Source organism: Quercus lobata, chromosome 9 (genome assembly GCF_001633185.2).
Source record: "Quercus lobata isolate SW786 chromosome 9, ValleyOak3.0 Primary Assembly, whole genome shotgun sequence".
Classification (NCBI taxonomy): Eukaryota; Viridiplantae; Streptophyta; class Magnoliopsida; order Fagales; family Fagaceae; genus Quercus; species Quercus lobata.
Genome location: NC_044912.1, coordinates 7,963,043 through 7,979,568, shown reverse-complemented (window position 1 = coordinate 7,979,568; position 16,526 = coordinate 7,963,043). Strand labels below are relative to the sequence as shown.

The 16,526-nt window shown below is 38.3% G+C and overlaps 2 protein-coding genes across 5 annotated transcripts; both read right to left on the bottom strand.

The window, feature by feature from the left end:
• Positions 1-1,153: 1,153 nt before the first annotated feature.
• Positions 1,154-6,753, bottom strand: LOC115960349 (50S ribosomal protein L9). Of its 4 annotated transcripts, none has more exons than XM_031079198.1 (6): positions 6,625-6,753; positions 4,711-4,886; positions 4,484-4,618; positions 3,810-3,920; positions 2,804-2,908; positions 1,154-1,572 (listed from the first exon to the last, which is right to left on the bottom strand). In XM_031079198.1, the coding sequence occupies exons 2-6, from the start codon at positions 4,852-4,854 to the stop codon at positions 1,408-1,410; spliced, it is 660 nt and encodes a 219-aa protein (XP_030935058.1). In that variant the 5' UTR covers positions 4,855-4,886; positions 6,625-6,753; the 3' UTR covers positions 1,154-1,407. The 4 variants fall into 4 exon arrangements, with proteins under 4 accessions (XP_030935058.1, XP_030935059.1, XP_030935060.1 ...); XM_031079199.1 differs by having other exon boundaries at positions 6,630-6,753; XM_031079200.1 differs by lacking the exon at positions 6,625-6,753 and adding an exon at positions 5,568-5,991.
• A 3,869-nt stretch (positions 6,754-10,622) lies between these two features.
• Positions 10,623-16,316, bottom strand: LOC115960348 (RNA-binding KH domain-containing protein RCF3). Its single transcript, XM_031079197.1, has 8 exons — positions 15,328-16,316; positions 13,466-13,939; positions 12,920-13,168; positions 12,165-12,425; positions 11,760-11,830; positions 11,466-11,574; positions 11,251-11,377; positions 10,623-11,137 (listed from the first exon to the last, which is right to left on the bottom strand). Exons 1-8 carry the CDS (start codon positions 16,000-16,002, stop codon positions 11,118-11,120), a joined length of 1,986 nt encoding a protein of 661 aa, XP_030935057.1. The 5' UTR covers positions 16,003-16,316; the 3' UTR covers positions 10,623-11,117.
• Positions 16,317-16,526: the final 210 nt, after the last annotated feature.

Here is a 16,526-nt window from a genome sequence, read left to right as displayed (position 1 = left end):
TCCTCTCTCTCACATAGATGTGAGTCCCATGGTGGGTGGGACACACTCCTATGTGAGAGGGAGGAAGTTTACTCCTGGAGTATCCAATAACAATCCCAAGAATTAGGACGCAACTATGACTTTTTTTTATGACATTCCATTTTTTTTTTATTTTTTTTTTTATGAATAACTAGGAGAAAAAATTATTCTTAAAATTTCCACACATTGCGTGGTATATAAATGTTGAGGTGGAAGTTCCTTATTGGTATACAATAAAAATAAAAACATGTGTGAAAGCATTGTTGTACTAACCTCAACAAGTGTGAAAGGTAAAAATCATTTTTGTGCATCTTTAACATGGCTGTAAATATAAAGAAAAAACTTGTTGCACATGGTATGTGTAAATACGCATTACCCAAAACAATTGAAAACGTGACTTTAAGTTTGAAGTTTGAAATTTTGACTTAAAATCACATTTTCAGTTGTTTTGGATAGTGTATATTTACCCACACTATATGCAATAAACACTACTTTTCAAGCGCTTTTTGTGTGTACTGCTGTGTTTTTCCATGAAACATTTGCTTATGAGTTAAAAAAAAAAAAAAAAAAAAAAAAAAAAAAAAAAAGGAACCCAAGTCAGCACTGTATATGAAAGAGAATCACCAAAAATGCAACCTTAGGCCTAACCCAACTCAATATGCTTATCACAGGCGTTATGTAGGTCAAGTCATATTAACTCAATAAATAGATTGTGTTCGAATTGGCTCATGTAGTTGAACACCCTTCTTAGGTAACTCCACCTTACAATTTCTACAATTTTAACTAAGATTCAAATTTTGCCACATCAATAATTTAAATAAATACCATAACAGTGATGCCAACGTTTGTTGTGGAAACAGAACTTAGATGGAATTGAACAGCCAATCTAAAACATCAATCTTTTTTTCTTTTCTATTTTTTTTTTTTTGGGTATAAACATCAATCAATCTTTGTTATGATCATTGTATGATTGAATGATTGTGTTTGGACATATTCCATTTTCTGTTTTAGAATTCGATGATGGTCTAAATTTCAAATTGTAATGCTTAATGCTTTTGTACTCTTTCCATCTTCTTGAATAAGATTATTTTATTCATATATATACAAACAAATGTGCATTTTTCTGAACCAAAAGAGGGGGAACCAAAGAACCAAATTTAGTCTTTTGACACCAAATGTCAACAGAGAAAATGGACAATCTTTGTCACTTTATCAGACAGAAATTTATAGGTAAAAAATACAAAATCAAACGGGCAACTTTCAGAACATCTTTTACTTAAAATACGAAGCTTTATCACTACAATAAATAGTTATCAAATTACAAAAGACAAAACCGACATCCCAGAATAACCTGGGACCAGAGTGCTCATTAAGCTAACAAGACCATCTTTATTTACCCCGGATTTTAACTGCAAGAGTCCACTGAACCTTCCCCTCCGGCAAAGGGATAGATTTTGGGAACCGTAGTGGCACCTCATACTCACCAAAAGTCGTCAAAGGGGAAGGTAGGTGCACGTTATCAGCCGTGATGCGCACACTAAGCTGCCTTTCTACCTGAAATGGCGAAGAGAACGTATCAGTAGGACAAACATAAAACAAAGCGGACACTACTAGACTTACACTGTCTTTAGAAGACACTATTTGAATCTAAGTACTGAAGCCTCCACAAACACCTTTAATCTTTCAACTGGTAACTTGCACAACACAATAACCATAGCACATCTAGCAGTAAAAGGACCACACCTTGGTCTGTATTGTCTAGGTCTAAAGACTAGCATGATTAAATCACATTAAGTATCTACCTTTTGCCTGCTGGTTTAGAGTTAAGACAGCAAAAGGTTTTCTATTGTAAAAAGAAGTAAAGTTCTCAAATCAGACAGGGTTCAAATATTAACTTCCGAAAAATACTCATATCAGACCATCCAGATTTTCTATGTCCTTTATAATTAGCAGGGTGGATCCTTGATCAGTTAACCACTGAAATTATTTGGTTAAGTTAAATGAAAGCCATCTTTCCGGTCAAAGGACTACATGCAAATTGTTTCCCAACTGTACACATAAAGCAAGAAAAGGAAGTTTAAAACATAAATCAACAAACCCAAAAGAAAAAAATGATGTCTAAAGAGGAATCACAAAGTGAATCACATTGAAAAGTTTACAGATCAATAGTCACTAGATTGATTTCAGTCCTAGAATTAAAGAACTTTCAAGGTGCATTAAAGTAATTGCAGGTCCATCTAAGGAAAATTAGTACTCAAAAGTTAAGAGGAATCCAAGGATTATAACCACAAGGCCACCTTTTCTTTTTTCACGGGAACAATTTATCAAACATTAACAATAAGACCAGCTATACTTTATGGTATGAATTCTTGGATGTTAAAGTGCAACATGTTCATTAGATACACCTAGTCAAATTTTGAATGTTAAGATAGATGAGGGGAAGTTATAAAAAAGATAAGGAATGAAGTCATCCACTCAAAGTGGTTAGCTCTTATCAAGTAAAAGAGCTAAGAAAAGTTACTTACGATGCATTGGAGAGAAAGAGTGATTTAATTCAAATTTAAAAAGTGAAAAAGATAGTGAAACCCTCAAATAACAGGGCAGAAGCAGTGATATGTTAAACAGGAAGATAACAGAAGTTTGGATAGGGAAGAATGGTGAAAAAAATTTATGTGGCCAATTCCAATTAGTCAGCGAGGATCCACAGAGCTGAGTCCATAATTAATTAGAATTAAGACTTAGTTCACTTTAATAATTTATCAAACATACGAAACAAAAACCAAACCTCAGCTATGATATCCTCCTTTGTAATAGGTGAACGCAACTCTATAGGCTCTTCTTTTGAGGCACGTAAACGAAATTTTTCGACATTGATGAACCTCCGCAATACCTGTGAATTCTTAAACATGTCAGATACCCCAGATCACAATTTAATGCAATCAACATTTAATTATAGTATTAGATACCTCTATTATTTAAATGATGGAATAAACTGTAATAGTGCAGCATCCCATCAACTTTAATGGGACCATACCTAGTTTCTCCTACAATAGTTAGATTATTAATAACTTCAAACCATTCAAATAAATCTATCAACTATAAAGGTATACAACTTTGAAATTTTGCTTAAACTGAAATGGTAAATTTACTTGTATCTTTACTAATATTTGTATAGTGAATAGTATAGCATGTATAAGTGAAAGATCAACATTGAAATTTTGATGACAAGAAATATCCAATTCACAATTTTCACGTTGTAATCTTTCATATAAGACAACTTTATGTATTGAATGGTTTGAATTGTTGTAAAACCTACAATCATAAGAGAAAATAGGTAAGTAGTATTAGTGTTGAAGGGCTGCAAAAAACTATTATAGTTTATCCCTTAAATGATAACTCCAAAAACATACATACAACTTCTTAATTTTTTATTATAAGTGTTTGAGAAAACTTCTTAATTGTTAAGCAACATATTTTTACTTCATTAACACAGTTGTGAGAAATCAATTTGATCAACTTTTTTTTGGATAGGTAATTAGGGGGAGGCAGGCTGGTGGGTTTGAACCCCAGAGCCCAATCACCACAAGAGGTGTTAGAACCACTGGGGTATTGCTCAAATATCAGCATTTGTTAACATATATCATAATTTTCACTTTTACACAAATTAAAGAATCATAGATAGATCAAACACTAACCCTGAAAGAAGAAAAGGGATATACATATTCAGAATCAAATGAAATGCCTTAAACTGTTCTGATTGGAAACCATAAGCATCAAAATTAGGTGCAAACCAGCTTAGAATTATCAAGACGTCTTGCTGCCTTCTCGAATTCTTTCAGCTTATCTTCCTTAGTCTCTTTAACTACTTTAACCTCCGCTTCTTCCTCCTCATGTTGGTAGATCTAAAGCAAGTAGATGAGAGGCATATCATCAACAATTTGATACATGACAAAAGAAGGGCATGGATGTCTCCCTTCTTGGAAAGAGACTTTGCTGTGATTTGGGCAAATAACATAGGTATACAGTTTTTCATTTCTAGATAAACAATCAGCTCATGCTTCACTAAAATCATGGAACACATACAGTACAAGGAGAGGAGAGCTTGTGAAGGAAGAGAGAGAGAGATAGCGTGTAATGTCAAATGCATCAGAAAAGACATACCCTTAAAGATCCAAGAGCATATCTACTGTCACTAATATGATATGTAATGAGTTATGCTAGCAGAATGTAAACTACCATCCGACTGCATAAACGCAAGAACATTCCATCCTAACCACAAGTTCATAATTTTGCAACGGCGTAATCATATTTGCATACGTGTGTGCGTGTCCACACATATTTGCTAAAAAATCTCCAATGCATTAACTTACACACACACAAACATGTTCAATGCATATGGGTGTAAAGCATAGTTACGTGGAAATTAAGTACTGTAATAAGGCGTATCTGTGCAATAGAAAAGAACCTTGCGCTGTTCCCTGACAAGATAAGCATACTTCTCAATATTTGGAACCGCCAGCAACTTGGGCATAAGGTGGTTGCGGAAATGTCCAGGAGCAACCTTCACTGTCTCACCAGCTTTACCAAGCTTCTCTATGCTCTGAATGCATCAACACTAATCAATACTTAACACCCCAATAAAGAAAAATCCAATCAACATAAAAGCAAATTCTTAAAAACCCCTCTACTCACCGTGGTTAAAACAACTTCCAACTTCCTAAATCTAAGTCCTTGACTAGCATACAGCACCGGATTCACCACACGATCATTGCTCCGGACACTAGTGTCCGTAATAACCTTTCGAAGGGCATTTCTGCCATATTGCATATAAGCCATCTAAAACAACCCTCTTTAGCTGAATCTCCTTCCTTCACATTACAACACAATCAATAACAAAGACAAAGACTTTTTGATCACCCATTGAAACGGAAATAAAATATAGCAAGAAATGTAAGTTTTTCTTTGAAATGCTTTGAATTATAATCCAATCTAATCTACAATGATAACAATTCACGCCATTCTAAACAAAATTATCTTAGAAATGATTCAATATTTGAGTAGAATGAAAGTGTTGGGTTTGAAAATCCCACATTGAAGAAATGGGGTTTTTGAACTGAGATTAGAAGTAGAATTAAAGGCTGTTAGAGTGGAGATTGTGTGCTTTCTCGGGAACCAAACAGAGGCTTAATGAATAATAAGAGAAATGAGAGAAAAAAAGTCGTACTGAATACCGCGACGGAGAGAGAGTGCGGCGGTGGATACGGTGGTCGGAGAGAGTAAGAGAGAGGGGTTACTGGTTAGGGTTTATGCTTGGGTGTGTTGGAGAGTTCACAGAGGAGGAAGAGACAGAAGGGGATTAAGGGGTTTTGGTGATGAAATGTCTGAAATACCCCCCTAAAATTTATTTGTTATTTTTATTTATTTTTTTAATTATTGTTAATGTCTTTTTCTTTGGGGTAGACAACAAAATAAGTCTCCATGGACGCTCCTAGCTTCGCCAAATGGTCCGCACACATGTTTGCTTCTCTGTAAACATGTCTAAAACTTACTTGGGGGATCTAGTTTGCCAAATGTCTGCAATCCTCCATCAACGAAGAAACAAAAAGCATTAGATTTAGTCTGGTTTGAGAACGCATCTACCAAGGCTTTGGCATCCATCTCCACAATCAGTGCTTGAACCTGGGCTTGCACACAAAGGAATAGCCCATCTCTAAGGTACCACAACTCAGCTAGGAAATCATTCAGCTAGGAAATTACCCTGCTCGTCTCTAACCACACCTCCACCTCCAGCCAACCCGAGAGAATCAACTGAAGAGCCATCCGTGTTGAGCTTCTTCCAGCTGGTATTGGGCTTTTCCCATCTAATGCTTTTCAACACCACTCTTTTTGCTGCCGTGTGACTACTTGCACAGTAATTGTATTCCATGACTCGGCCCAAAATCTCCTTAGCAACATTCGGGTTCTGCACTTCACCTTTGAAAACATGATGATTTCCATGGTTTTAAAAACCGGTACGGTGAAAGAACCGAAAAATGAACTAATTACCGGTTTTATGGTCGGACCGGGGTCCGACCGATGGTCGAACCGATGACATTATAAATAATTTAATTAATATTTATTTAAATTATATAAATAATTAATAATTTTTTAATATACTAAAAACATAATTAGGCTCATGACTAGCATATTACAAAGAGTTCACTGCCACACATTTACAGATTTACAACATTTATCAACAAGTCATTGAAAGCCCATCAAAAAATCCTCCTCTAATTAGGCAATTACAGGGAAAAACAGTTAACAATTTGTACAAAATGGTGACTTGGATTATCATTCATATTCTATTCTATTCAAATTCTATTCAATAGATACACATTCATATTCTATTCAACAAACTCAACAATTTATACAAAATGGTAACTTGGCTTATCATTCTCCCTGCTTTGCTTCAAATCCACCCAAGTTACCATCCAACCCCAACCACAAAAAATGTAGGACTTTAGAGGGCGAGACCGAGAACCCGTAAGGACGAGAAAAGAAAATTATCAAAATCAAGTAATCAAAATCAATTAATCAAGTAATAAAATCAAAAGAAAAGAATGTTACCTTACCTGATGAAGCCGAGAAGCAGAGAGCAGAGCACTTTAGAGGGCGAGACCGAGAACCCGTAAGGATGAGAAGGAAAAAACCCAAAAAGAAAAAAAAAAACCCAATACTTTAAACCCGTGAGCTTGAGTGAGGCGGAGAGGAAGAAAAATGTTTGAGGCGGAGAGGGCAAGGCAGAGAGGAAGAGACTAGAGAGTGTGAGCTTGAGTGAGGCGGGGTGGGCGAGTCAAAGGGTAGAGAGTGTGAGCGGCAGAGAAGGCGAGGTAGAGAGAGTGAGGCGGAGAGGGCGAGGCAGAGAAGGTGAGGCAGAGTGTGAGGCGGAGAGGGCGAGGCAGAGAAGGCGTGGCAGAGTGTGAGGCAGAGAGGGCGAGGTACAGAGGCAGTGAGGCGGAGAGGGCGAGCGGCGACTGGCGAGGCAGTGAGGCGGAGAGAGTGAGGCGGAGAGGGCGAGGTCTGAGCGGCGAGGCAGAGAGGCTGTGAGCGGTGAGGAAGAGAGGCTGTGAGCTTGGGTGAGGTGGAGATGTTGAGATTTGAGAGTCTGAGAGTCTGAAAAATGAAAATGACAAACGCAAAATGAGAGTGGGGCAGTGAGCTTTAGGGTTAGGAATTAGGATTCCAGCCTAAAACGACGTAGTTTTGTTGTTTTAGGCTAAACTACGTCGTTTTAGGCCTGGGAAAAGAAAAAAAAAAAAAAAAAAAAGTAACCAGTCAGGAACCGGTTTAACCGTGCCGGTTCCCGGTTTTCCGGTTTAACCGGCCGGTTTTTACTGTTTCGCGGTTTTTTCATTATTTTCGGTTTTTTAATATAATCGGACCAGATTGGTGGCCGGTTCCCGGTTGAACCGGTCGGACCGACCGATCCGGTCCGGTTTTTAAAACTATGATGATTTCTATTTTTTCAGATCTTCCTTATTGAGAACAAAAACACCTGAAACCACGACAGATGACCTGACCTGACCTGTGACTCGGCTTAGCATTGCAATTATAAACCAACCACTCCTTAAGATTCTCCACAAAAAAAACACCGGGTTCGAGGGAAGCACACCAAATTGGTGCCAAATGGCTTTAGCTAAGGGGCAGTCCCTCAAAGCATGGACTATACTTTCAGGACCATTAAGACAGATGGAACAAGAATTTTCTATTGCCATACCTCTTGCCAAGAGGCACTCCCTGACACCAATGCTGTGGTGCATGCATGGCCAAACAAAAAATTGGATTCTTGGCAAGGTTTTGAGCTTCCAAATCCACCTCCCCCTAAAAGGCACATCCAGATTAGGCACTAAGGTCAGAGAATACGCTGATTTTAAGTCAAAATCACCCCCTTAGACGAAAGCTTCCAGGCCAATTTATCTTCTGATCTCGCTGCTAAGGGTATGGGAGTGGCTTAAATGACCCTTTTAATATCATTTGGCTACTCCATCTACATTCTTTCCCAATCCCATCCCCCAGGATGGCCAACCTCCTTAACTTTAATCCCGGCAAATTCTAGAGTCAAAGGACCCTGTATGGCATGCCTTAACGGCCCAATCCCTGACCAATTATCATGCCAAAAATCCAAATTGCTATCAGCCCCAGGTAACCATCTGATGCCTTTCTTGAAAATTTCCTCACCTTTCTTTAGACTCTTCCACACTCTATAGCTAGACAACTTTTTAACATTCCTCGAATTCACCCGTTGATGATTACAGTACTTCATTCTCAACACCCTTGCCCATGGCGCTTTTTCCTCAGTGTGGAACCGCCAATTTAATTTTGTGAGCAAAGCCATATTCCTACCCCTGGCTGTTTGGAGGCCCAACCCCCCATCTTCCTTTGGCCTAGTAACCTTTCTCCAGCCTACCTAATGCATTTTTTTGTTATTTTTGAGGAGCCCCATAGGAAATTCCTATTTACTCTATCAATGCCCTCTAGCACCTTCCCAGGCAGCATGCAACTTTGTATCATATAAGACGATATAGTCGAAGAGGTAACTTGAATTAGGATTGATCTTCCTGCCATAGACAGGAGGTTTGCCTTCCACTCGACTAATTTCGATTTAACTTTATCTAACACAAAATTAAAGTCCTGATTTGATCCTCCGCGATGTCTAATGGGAAATCCAAGGTACTTCCCCAAACAGCTTGTTGATTGAAACTTGAGTATGGAGATCAAAGCTTCCTCTGACCAATATTTGGGGAAAAGAAGACTCTAGACTTTGCATCGCTTATAATCTGACCTGAATCCATACAAAACTGGTCAAGGACTTCTTTAATAGCCATACAATTCTCAGTATTAGCCTTGGCAAAAAGGATCAAATCATTGGCAAAAAGTAGATGAGAAAAGGAAGGGTCGCTTCTAGAAGCTTTCACTACTTTCCAAACACCCTCTTCACATTTTTCTTGGATTAACTGACCAAGATACTCCATGCACATGATAAAAATATACGAAGATAGGGGATCCCCTTGCCTTATTCCTCTAGTTGGTATAAACGGCTCCAAGCTACCTCGATTAAAGAGGATAGAAGTTGTGACGGTGGTAATGCAACTCATGATAATCTCAATGAGACTACTAGGGAGATTGAATCTGCTCAACATGCTTTTTAATGTTATTGTTATTGTCATGGACTCATTGAAAAAAAAAAATTTAAAACACCAAGAGCGGAGTGCAAGTAAAAAAAATAAAATTATAGTCTTATATACATATAAATAAGCTCGTAAACAATATGACTCAATTAATACGTAAGTCTAGGTTTATTTATGGGCTTGATAATAAGCTTGATATGAGCTTGAAAATAAACTCATATGTTACCGGGTCTTTAATTAAGTGGGAGTTGGGATCGCTTGTCCAAACCATATGAGCTTAATAAGGGTTTGTTGATGTACTTTGTTTGATCTTAAGTTTTAAAAGTTTTATGTTGATCTTGAGATTGACTTGTCTAAGAATCAAGCCAAATTCAAGCTTGTAGACTTTTTAACAAGATCGAGTTTAAACATTGGTTAGGCTTGGTTCAAATATTTTACTTTTGTTATCAAGAACTTGAGGACAACAACAACAACAACAACAAGAAAAGGTCTATCCAATACCATATTGTTTAAAATTTAGGTGATGTGATAGTCTACACACGGTTAGATCTAGAAATAAAATCTTAACTATGAAATAGAGTGAATCATTTTCCCAAAAAAAAAAAAAAAAAATTAGGCAAGAGTAAAACCAAAACCCAATCAAACTTCAAATTACTCATGGATAAGATTTTTTTTTTTTTTTTTTTAATCCAAACCCTAATAGATCATAAAAGGAAAATAATGATAGACTGGATTACATAATTTAATCCTTCAAGTTTAGACTTGATTTCGTTTTTGGTCATTTTGATTTTAGTCCACTAAATCTGATTTTATTATGATCTTTCTATCTATGTCCATGGCTAAGAATAATGCTAGTATCATAGCAAAACTCATAATTTGCACACGTGGTGAGTTGTAAACCTACCACTTTTATTCTACTGCTCACAATTCGCCATGTGAAAACGAGTTTAGTATAATTTTATTATGATCTTTCCATCTATATACATGGCTAAGAATAATGCTATACCACAACAAAGCCCATAACTCGTCCACGTGACACCCATAACTTTTACTCCACTTAACTCACCACATGGGCAAATTGTGGATTTTATTGTGATATTCAAGACTAATCTTGGCAATCATGAGAGAAAAGTTTACAATAAAGAAAAGGCGTCCACACAGACAATCATAGAAATGAACAGTAGAGCAATTTAGCAAATAGAATCAAATTGTCAGGGGATGCATTTTGCTTATTAAATTTGAGTGGGAAGGGAGTTGCACACAAGTATCTGCGATGAATCATGAACCTTGTAGTATGGTATTAAGTAATTGATGAGTTATCCGCCACTCTCGTTTACCCTCCTCTCTCAATTACTGATAAAAGTTTGCCTTTTTCTTTTGCTTGACAATGAGAGAGAGAAAAAAAAAAAGAAGAAAAAAGAGTACAATACATTATAATAAGGACGAAACTAAAAATAAAATCATTACAAAGATTACTTCATTGACTAACTTTCAGTCAAAACTTGCAAAGCTTTACTCTAGGGAGTGTCCATTCAGGCTTTGTGGGAAAATTCCAAACTAGCAAATCCGAATGCTGGATTAGTGGACACCACTCATGCTAGAGCATTACAGGTACAATTGAAAAAGGAAAAAAAAAAAAACTACTCAAGTTCCCCCATACTCATGCAGGAAAATTGAAACATTGCAGAAAAACAACAATTGAAGCTCCCTTAGATGTCGACATTTACAGTGGAATTGTTCTTTCAATTTGAAAATTTAATACCCTTTTGAACGGCAGCCAGATGATAAAAATATACAAAACATGCGCGGACCATGGCCCTGGCCCCTTGCACTCTGGGATTAAAAAACTATGGGAAGTCAGATCACAGATGAAGCCTGAATGGCACCATTCCTGTTTAGCCGCCTTTCCATTTGCATGTTGTCCATAGTAACTTAAGGGGCATCTTCTTGAGCTGAAACGGGAAAAAAGGTGTGTAACTGTCACTTCATTTAACCAGAGAATCCAAGAATCGGGCATGCATGTACACAATATACCGTTGAATGTGTGTGTCAGAGAGGGACTTACTGCTCAAAATAAATCCCTGAAGCAAACTCTGGGCTCTCTCGGTCTGGTCTGGAGTACCTGATATTTGAATGGTCTTTTGTGTCATATCTGGTCTATCTTCTACCAGGGTTACATTGGCTCCTGAAAGCTGTTCCCAAAAGAAGAAAGGTCAAAAGGCCATTCCACATGGTATTGAGTTTAAGTAAATAAATTGCAATAAAGCCAGTCTGACTTACCTCACTAATCTGACTAAGCATGTTCTTTGATTTCATGATGAGTTTGGGAATCGCGTGCTCTGGTATGGCAACTTCAAGTGTACTCCTAGTTACAAGTGTTACAGGGATTCTAAAAAAATGAACATAGGCAGGGTCAGGTCAGGTGGGAAATCAATGACTAGTAGTCCCAAATTCAAAAAGAACATAAGCGACCAGCTGAATGAGTCTTAGGTTCATATAGGGACCAAATAACAAAATGAAGCCTAAACAGATTCATTCAGGGACCAAATAATAAAATTAAGCAGAATTCAGTACCTATTCAACCCACTTGGCACATCTTCACGGCGGTCACTATCATTTTGCTTTGGTATTTCGCTGCCAGACTCCTACAAAAATGCGGGTTACAGTATTATAATACCAAATCAAGAGCCCATGTGAACGGAAAAATCTGCTGTCAATTCAAATCATAATAAGGCAGTAACCAGAAAGTTAACTAGTCTTGTTTGCCAAAGACATTTTCACGATTAAGACCAACACATAGTTTGGCTCGCTCAAAATTTCATTTATCTATTTGACTGCCAAAGGAAAGAATGGTAGACAGCCCAACAATTGTATACATGGTAGCCATTGATAAAGAAAAGGCAGTAAAGAGAGAAGTATTATCCACACACAGACTTAAAGAGTCAGTGAGTTTCTCAATCTATCAAGGAATGAAGTTACCTTTGATGGCTGAGCTGCTGCCACAGTTTGAACATTCTGATATGTTGCAGTAGGAGGATCACCTCCAGTATGACCTTCACGACCTGGAGCTACATTATTGGGAGAAGATGCCTCCAGTCCTAGACCGCTGCCCACAGGGCCTGGTGCAGAGACAGAAGGTGGTGTCATATCCTTTAGAAAGAACTCCCTATATATATGACTCCTTAGTCTTGATGTCACCTCAACAAGAGCATCTCGAGCCGCTTTTATCTCCCCTACAATCTGCAGATGACACAAAAGAGCCTTTAAAAATGCCCAAAGCTGCCAACCAGCCTTTTTGCTTGTTGACCTTGTGGGCCACAGGTTGGGACCTTTCCATTATTTTTTTTGGTAAAAACATTTTAAATGATACATGACAGACAGATAAAATCTAGATGCCCTAATCCATAAATGTAAAGATGCAAATACACATCACATACACAAGGGAAAGAAGCAAAATCAGAAAACAAGACATTTACCATTAATAGCATAACAAGATGAAATTAATTTTGCTCTGTCCCTGGATTGTTCATATCTAACAGTCCATAATAATAACCGAAAAAGATATCCAAACCCAGTTATGAGGGAGCCACCATCTGCACCATTAGTCTGCTTTAACCTAGAACTTATTATCGTTATAAAGTCTATTGTTCAACTTACATCATTATGTGAAACCCCAGGCATCTAACCAATTCAGACAGCTAACCAAATAAGAAGGTATAAATATAATGACAAACCTGTACAAGTTCCTCAGCTCCTGATACACACAGAGGAAGTTCTTCTCTTGGCAGTATTTGTATATTTGCACCAGTCAACCTCTTCATCTCCAACAATGATCCATCTCTTCCTTCCAAACATCCAATATCACTAGTCGGGACAAGTAACCTAGTGGTTATAATGTTGTCCTTCTCTGGAACAAGATCAACAATGCGGGTTTGGATATGCAACAAAGCTTCCTGGGCTGGAAACATCTCATCATCAGGACCCTAAGTATAGAAATAATGGGTGGTTAGAACCTACTGAAGTATAATATTATTTACACAAGCAAATCAACATCAAGAAATATATATATATATATATATATGTTTTAACATTTTGATGCAACAAGAGGTTTATACTTGTTTCAAACTTATCTTAGAACTCAACAGCCTGAAACTCAGAATTAGCAAACTTAAAAGAGCACCATCACTTCCAAGATAAGCACTACCAGATTATTATGGAACTCCAGAGGTTTTAAAATTAATTATCCACATTGCTTCAAAAGATAGAGAAGTGGCAAGTACCTCCTCTGAAGAAATGATAATTATCTGCTCATCTGAACCAACAACAGGATCAGTCACCCTAACATCGACCCCAATTTCATTTCGAAGCAATTCTAAGATTCCATCAGCCTCTCCAACAACACTATCCACCTTGTCAATGGGGCAAAGTATTCGAAACACAATGTCCTCTCCATAATAGGGCTGCACATGGTCAACCATGGGAGCAACCCCAGATTCAATAAAACCAGATGAACGTGAGGCATAGTTGTTGCCTCTGATATTGTTGGCGGATAATCGTGGTCCAAAATTGGCACCATCGGACGAACGGCGTGCTGTACTGTTTATGTGAGGCATATAATCATCATCAGGAGGAAAAAATCGTTCTGGTGAATGCATTCGTCCATGGAAATGACCGCGATCACGATGCTGACTCTCCCTTAGGCGTGATGAAATAATAGCTATAGCATTCTTTACAGCATTCACATCACCTACAACCTGCAGGGAAACAACGATATCATATTTAAACTCCAATATCTTCATTGATAGGAAAAGGTTGTATATCAAATATCCAGAAAGTTTTCCTATATCAAATGCATTTCTGCATGGTCATATTAGATGAATTAAACGCCCTAATTAGACACCCACAAAATGACATAATACAACTCTCCCTTCCCCCTCAAAAAGAAGAGTCCAAATTGGTGATGAACATTCATAGCTGTATTTAGTATTCATAAATGCAGAAATAAACCTCAGTCCTCAGAATGTTGTAGGCAGAGAATTAGAACCTGACAAGGCTGGTAAACTCAAAGAAATGTAAAGGTATGACCTTGGAGAAAATCAGACTACAACATTGACTACCAAACCTAAGGTATATTCAACATGATAATTCGTCCAAGAAATTTATAACAAAATAAGGAAATATAATCTGCAGTTCAAGTATAACAGTGAAAAAATGCAGCTATGAATGTTCACATATTGGGCATATTAAAACAACTTCAACCAGACCAATTTAGAATCTGGCAAAACTAAGATTTGTTCCCTTCATTCCCTTCTAATGTACTGTCATGAAACTAGTCATTTCAAAAACCTGCCCATGGTTGTTTAATTTCGGCCATTTAAGAAGGCAATATCATCAGGTTACTCTTCATTAACTTTCTAAAGTTCGGGGGTTCAAGTGATAGCCCAGTGGTAATGGCAACCTTTATGATGCTGCATGTCTGATTCAAACCCCACCTCCTCGTCCCCCCAGTATTTAACTATCCAAAAAATAAACCATTCTGAAGTTCAAAAATTACCTTTTCAAGACCAAGTTCACCGCTATATAGTCTAACCATAAAATACCCAAAAATTAGCACAAACTAATACACCAACTACCAAAAAGCACCAAACTCAACATCAAAACAAAGTGACAATATACTTTTTCTGGAATACCCCCAAACACCATTAAGACACCAAATCATGTTCTTTTGGTCTTAATGTAAAAGCAATTAATATAATCAATGGGGTCCTCTTAAATTCAAATTTGGCTGTCTCACACACCATATCTCCTGCCACTTCCAAGTCTCAGCAGCAACAGCAATGGGTTTTTTTGGTGTGTTGTTTTGGGTCTTCTACAAAAAGGCAATAATCACACACACTCTCAGTGACATTTACTCACAGTAAGCAAGTAGTAGTAGTAGTAGTAGTAGTAGTAGTATTTAGTAGTACTTAGTAGCATGGCAATCTAAACCGTCCAAAGATCCAATCTTGATTGGGTTTAAGTACTAAGTACTAGTAGTAGTACTCAACAAAAGTATCATAATCAAATTGAAATTTTTAGTTTTGTGATTTGGGTTTTTGAAACTTTGAACTTTTTTGAAGTAGTATATGTGTTCCCAGAGAACCTGAACAATCTCCTCCGACATTGAAACGCAACGTGGTAGACTATGATCTCTAGGCAGAATTCTAATCTGGGTCTTTGTCTCAATCCTCATTTGCTCAATGATCTTCCCTCCTTTTCCCAACAAACAACCCACATGCATTCTCGACACAACAAGTCTCGTCGCCACTCTCTCCTTCCCGCCACTCATCACCAGCCCAAAACCCTCCTCGCCGGCGCCGGACACGAACTCGTCGGAGCTCTCGAGGATCCTGTCGTGGATGAGGAACAGCGCCTCCTGCGCCGGCGAGAACGCCGGCATTCTCCCGTCTGGGTCTCGCCGGCGCGTGTCGGAGATCTCGATGATCCGCTCCTCGTCCCCGGGGATCAGCTCGTGCACGTTGATCCACGCGCCGGTGTGCTGCCGAATCGACTTGATGATGCTCCCGGACTTCCCGATCACCCCTCCGGCCTTCATGTCGTGGCACAGAATCCGGTACGACGTCGTCACGGTCAGCGAAGGGTCCGGCTGGGGCTTCGCGGTTCGACCCGACCCGCCCCGGTGGCGGTGGTGAGGCGGGCCTTGCGGACCCGGAGCCGCCGCGTAGTGGTGGTTGTACCGAGGTCTCGTCCTACCTACCGTCTCGGAATCATAGTCCTGGTCATAGTAGTAGTTCCTCTTAGATCTTGACCTCTCCATACCTCTCTAGGGTTTTTCTACTACTTCAAAGCTCAAAAAACAAACACTCAGATTCCACACATTGTTTGATTTGTTCTTTTCTCCCAATTTGTTCTCGCTGTGCTTCGGAGCTAGGGTTTTCTCGAATCTCGGTTTTTTTTGCTCTGCTTTGTCCCTTTGTTCTCTGTTTGTTTCTTGGGAAAATGGGATTTTTTTTTTTTCAAACTTGGAAAACCCTAGATAATGGAAAGAAGAGAAGAGACTAGAGAGAGAGTTTAGAGTGTATGTGTTCAGATTCTTTCAGTTTGAACTTTGAAGTGTGGTTTACTTTACTGTGCTGTGCTGTGCTGCGTGTGTGTTGCAGCAATAATTTATAGTGGGAGATTTGGCGAAAAACGACACCGTTTCCTGTGTTCTGGTTTCTACTAGAGGTAAAAAAAAAAAGTTGCTAATTTTAAACTTGTGTCAGTGACAGTGTCATAGTGACTTTTTCAGTTTTTTCTTTTCTGTCTTTTTTTTTACCTTTGGTGGAAACCTCCAAGGTT

What these genes read in the sequence shown, in the direction of transcription:
- LOC115960348 (XM_031079197.1), bottom strand. Translation starts at nt 16,002, where the DNA reads ATGGAGAGGTCAAGATCTAAGAGGAACTACTACTATGACCAGGACTAT. An exon ending in CAGCAGCTCAGCCATCAAAG is followed by an intron (nt 11,831 to 12,164) that starts GTAACTTCATTC and finishes GCATTTTTGTAG; the next exon opens with GAGTCTGGCAGCGAAATACC. An exon ending in GTGCCAAGTGGGTTGAATAG is followed by an intron (nt 11,575 to 11,759) that starts GTACTGAATTCT and finishes TCATTTTTTTAG; the next exon opens with AATCCCTGTAACACTTGTAA.
- LOC115960349 (XM_031079198.1), bottom strand. Translation starts at nt 4,854, where the DNA reads ATGGCTTATATGCAATATGGCAGAAATGCCCTTCGAAAGGTTATTACG. An exon ending in TGGAAGTTGTTTTAACCACG is followed by an intron (nt 4,619 to 4,710) that starts GTGAGTAGAGGG and finishes TGATGCATTCAG; the next exon opens with AGCATAGAGAAGCTTGGTAA. An exon ending in GTCTTGATAATTCTAAGCTG is followed by an intron (nt 2,909 to 3,809) that starts GTTTGCACCTAA and finishes AAGAATTCACAG; the next exon opens with GTATTGCGGAGGTTCATCAA.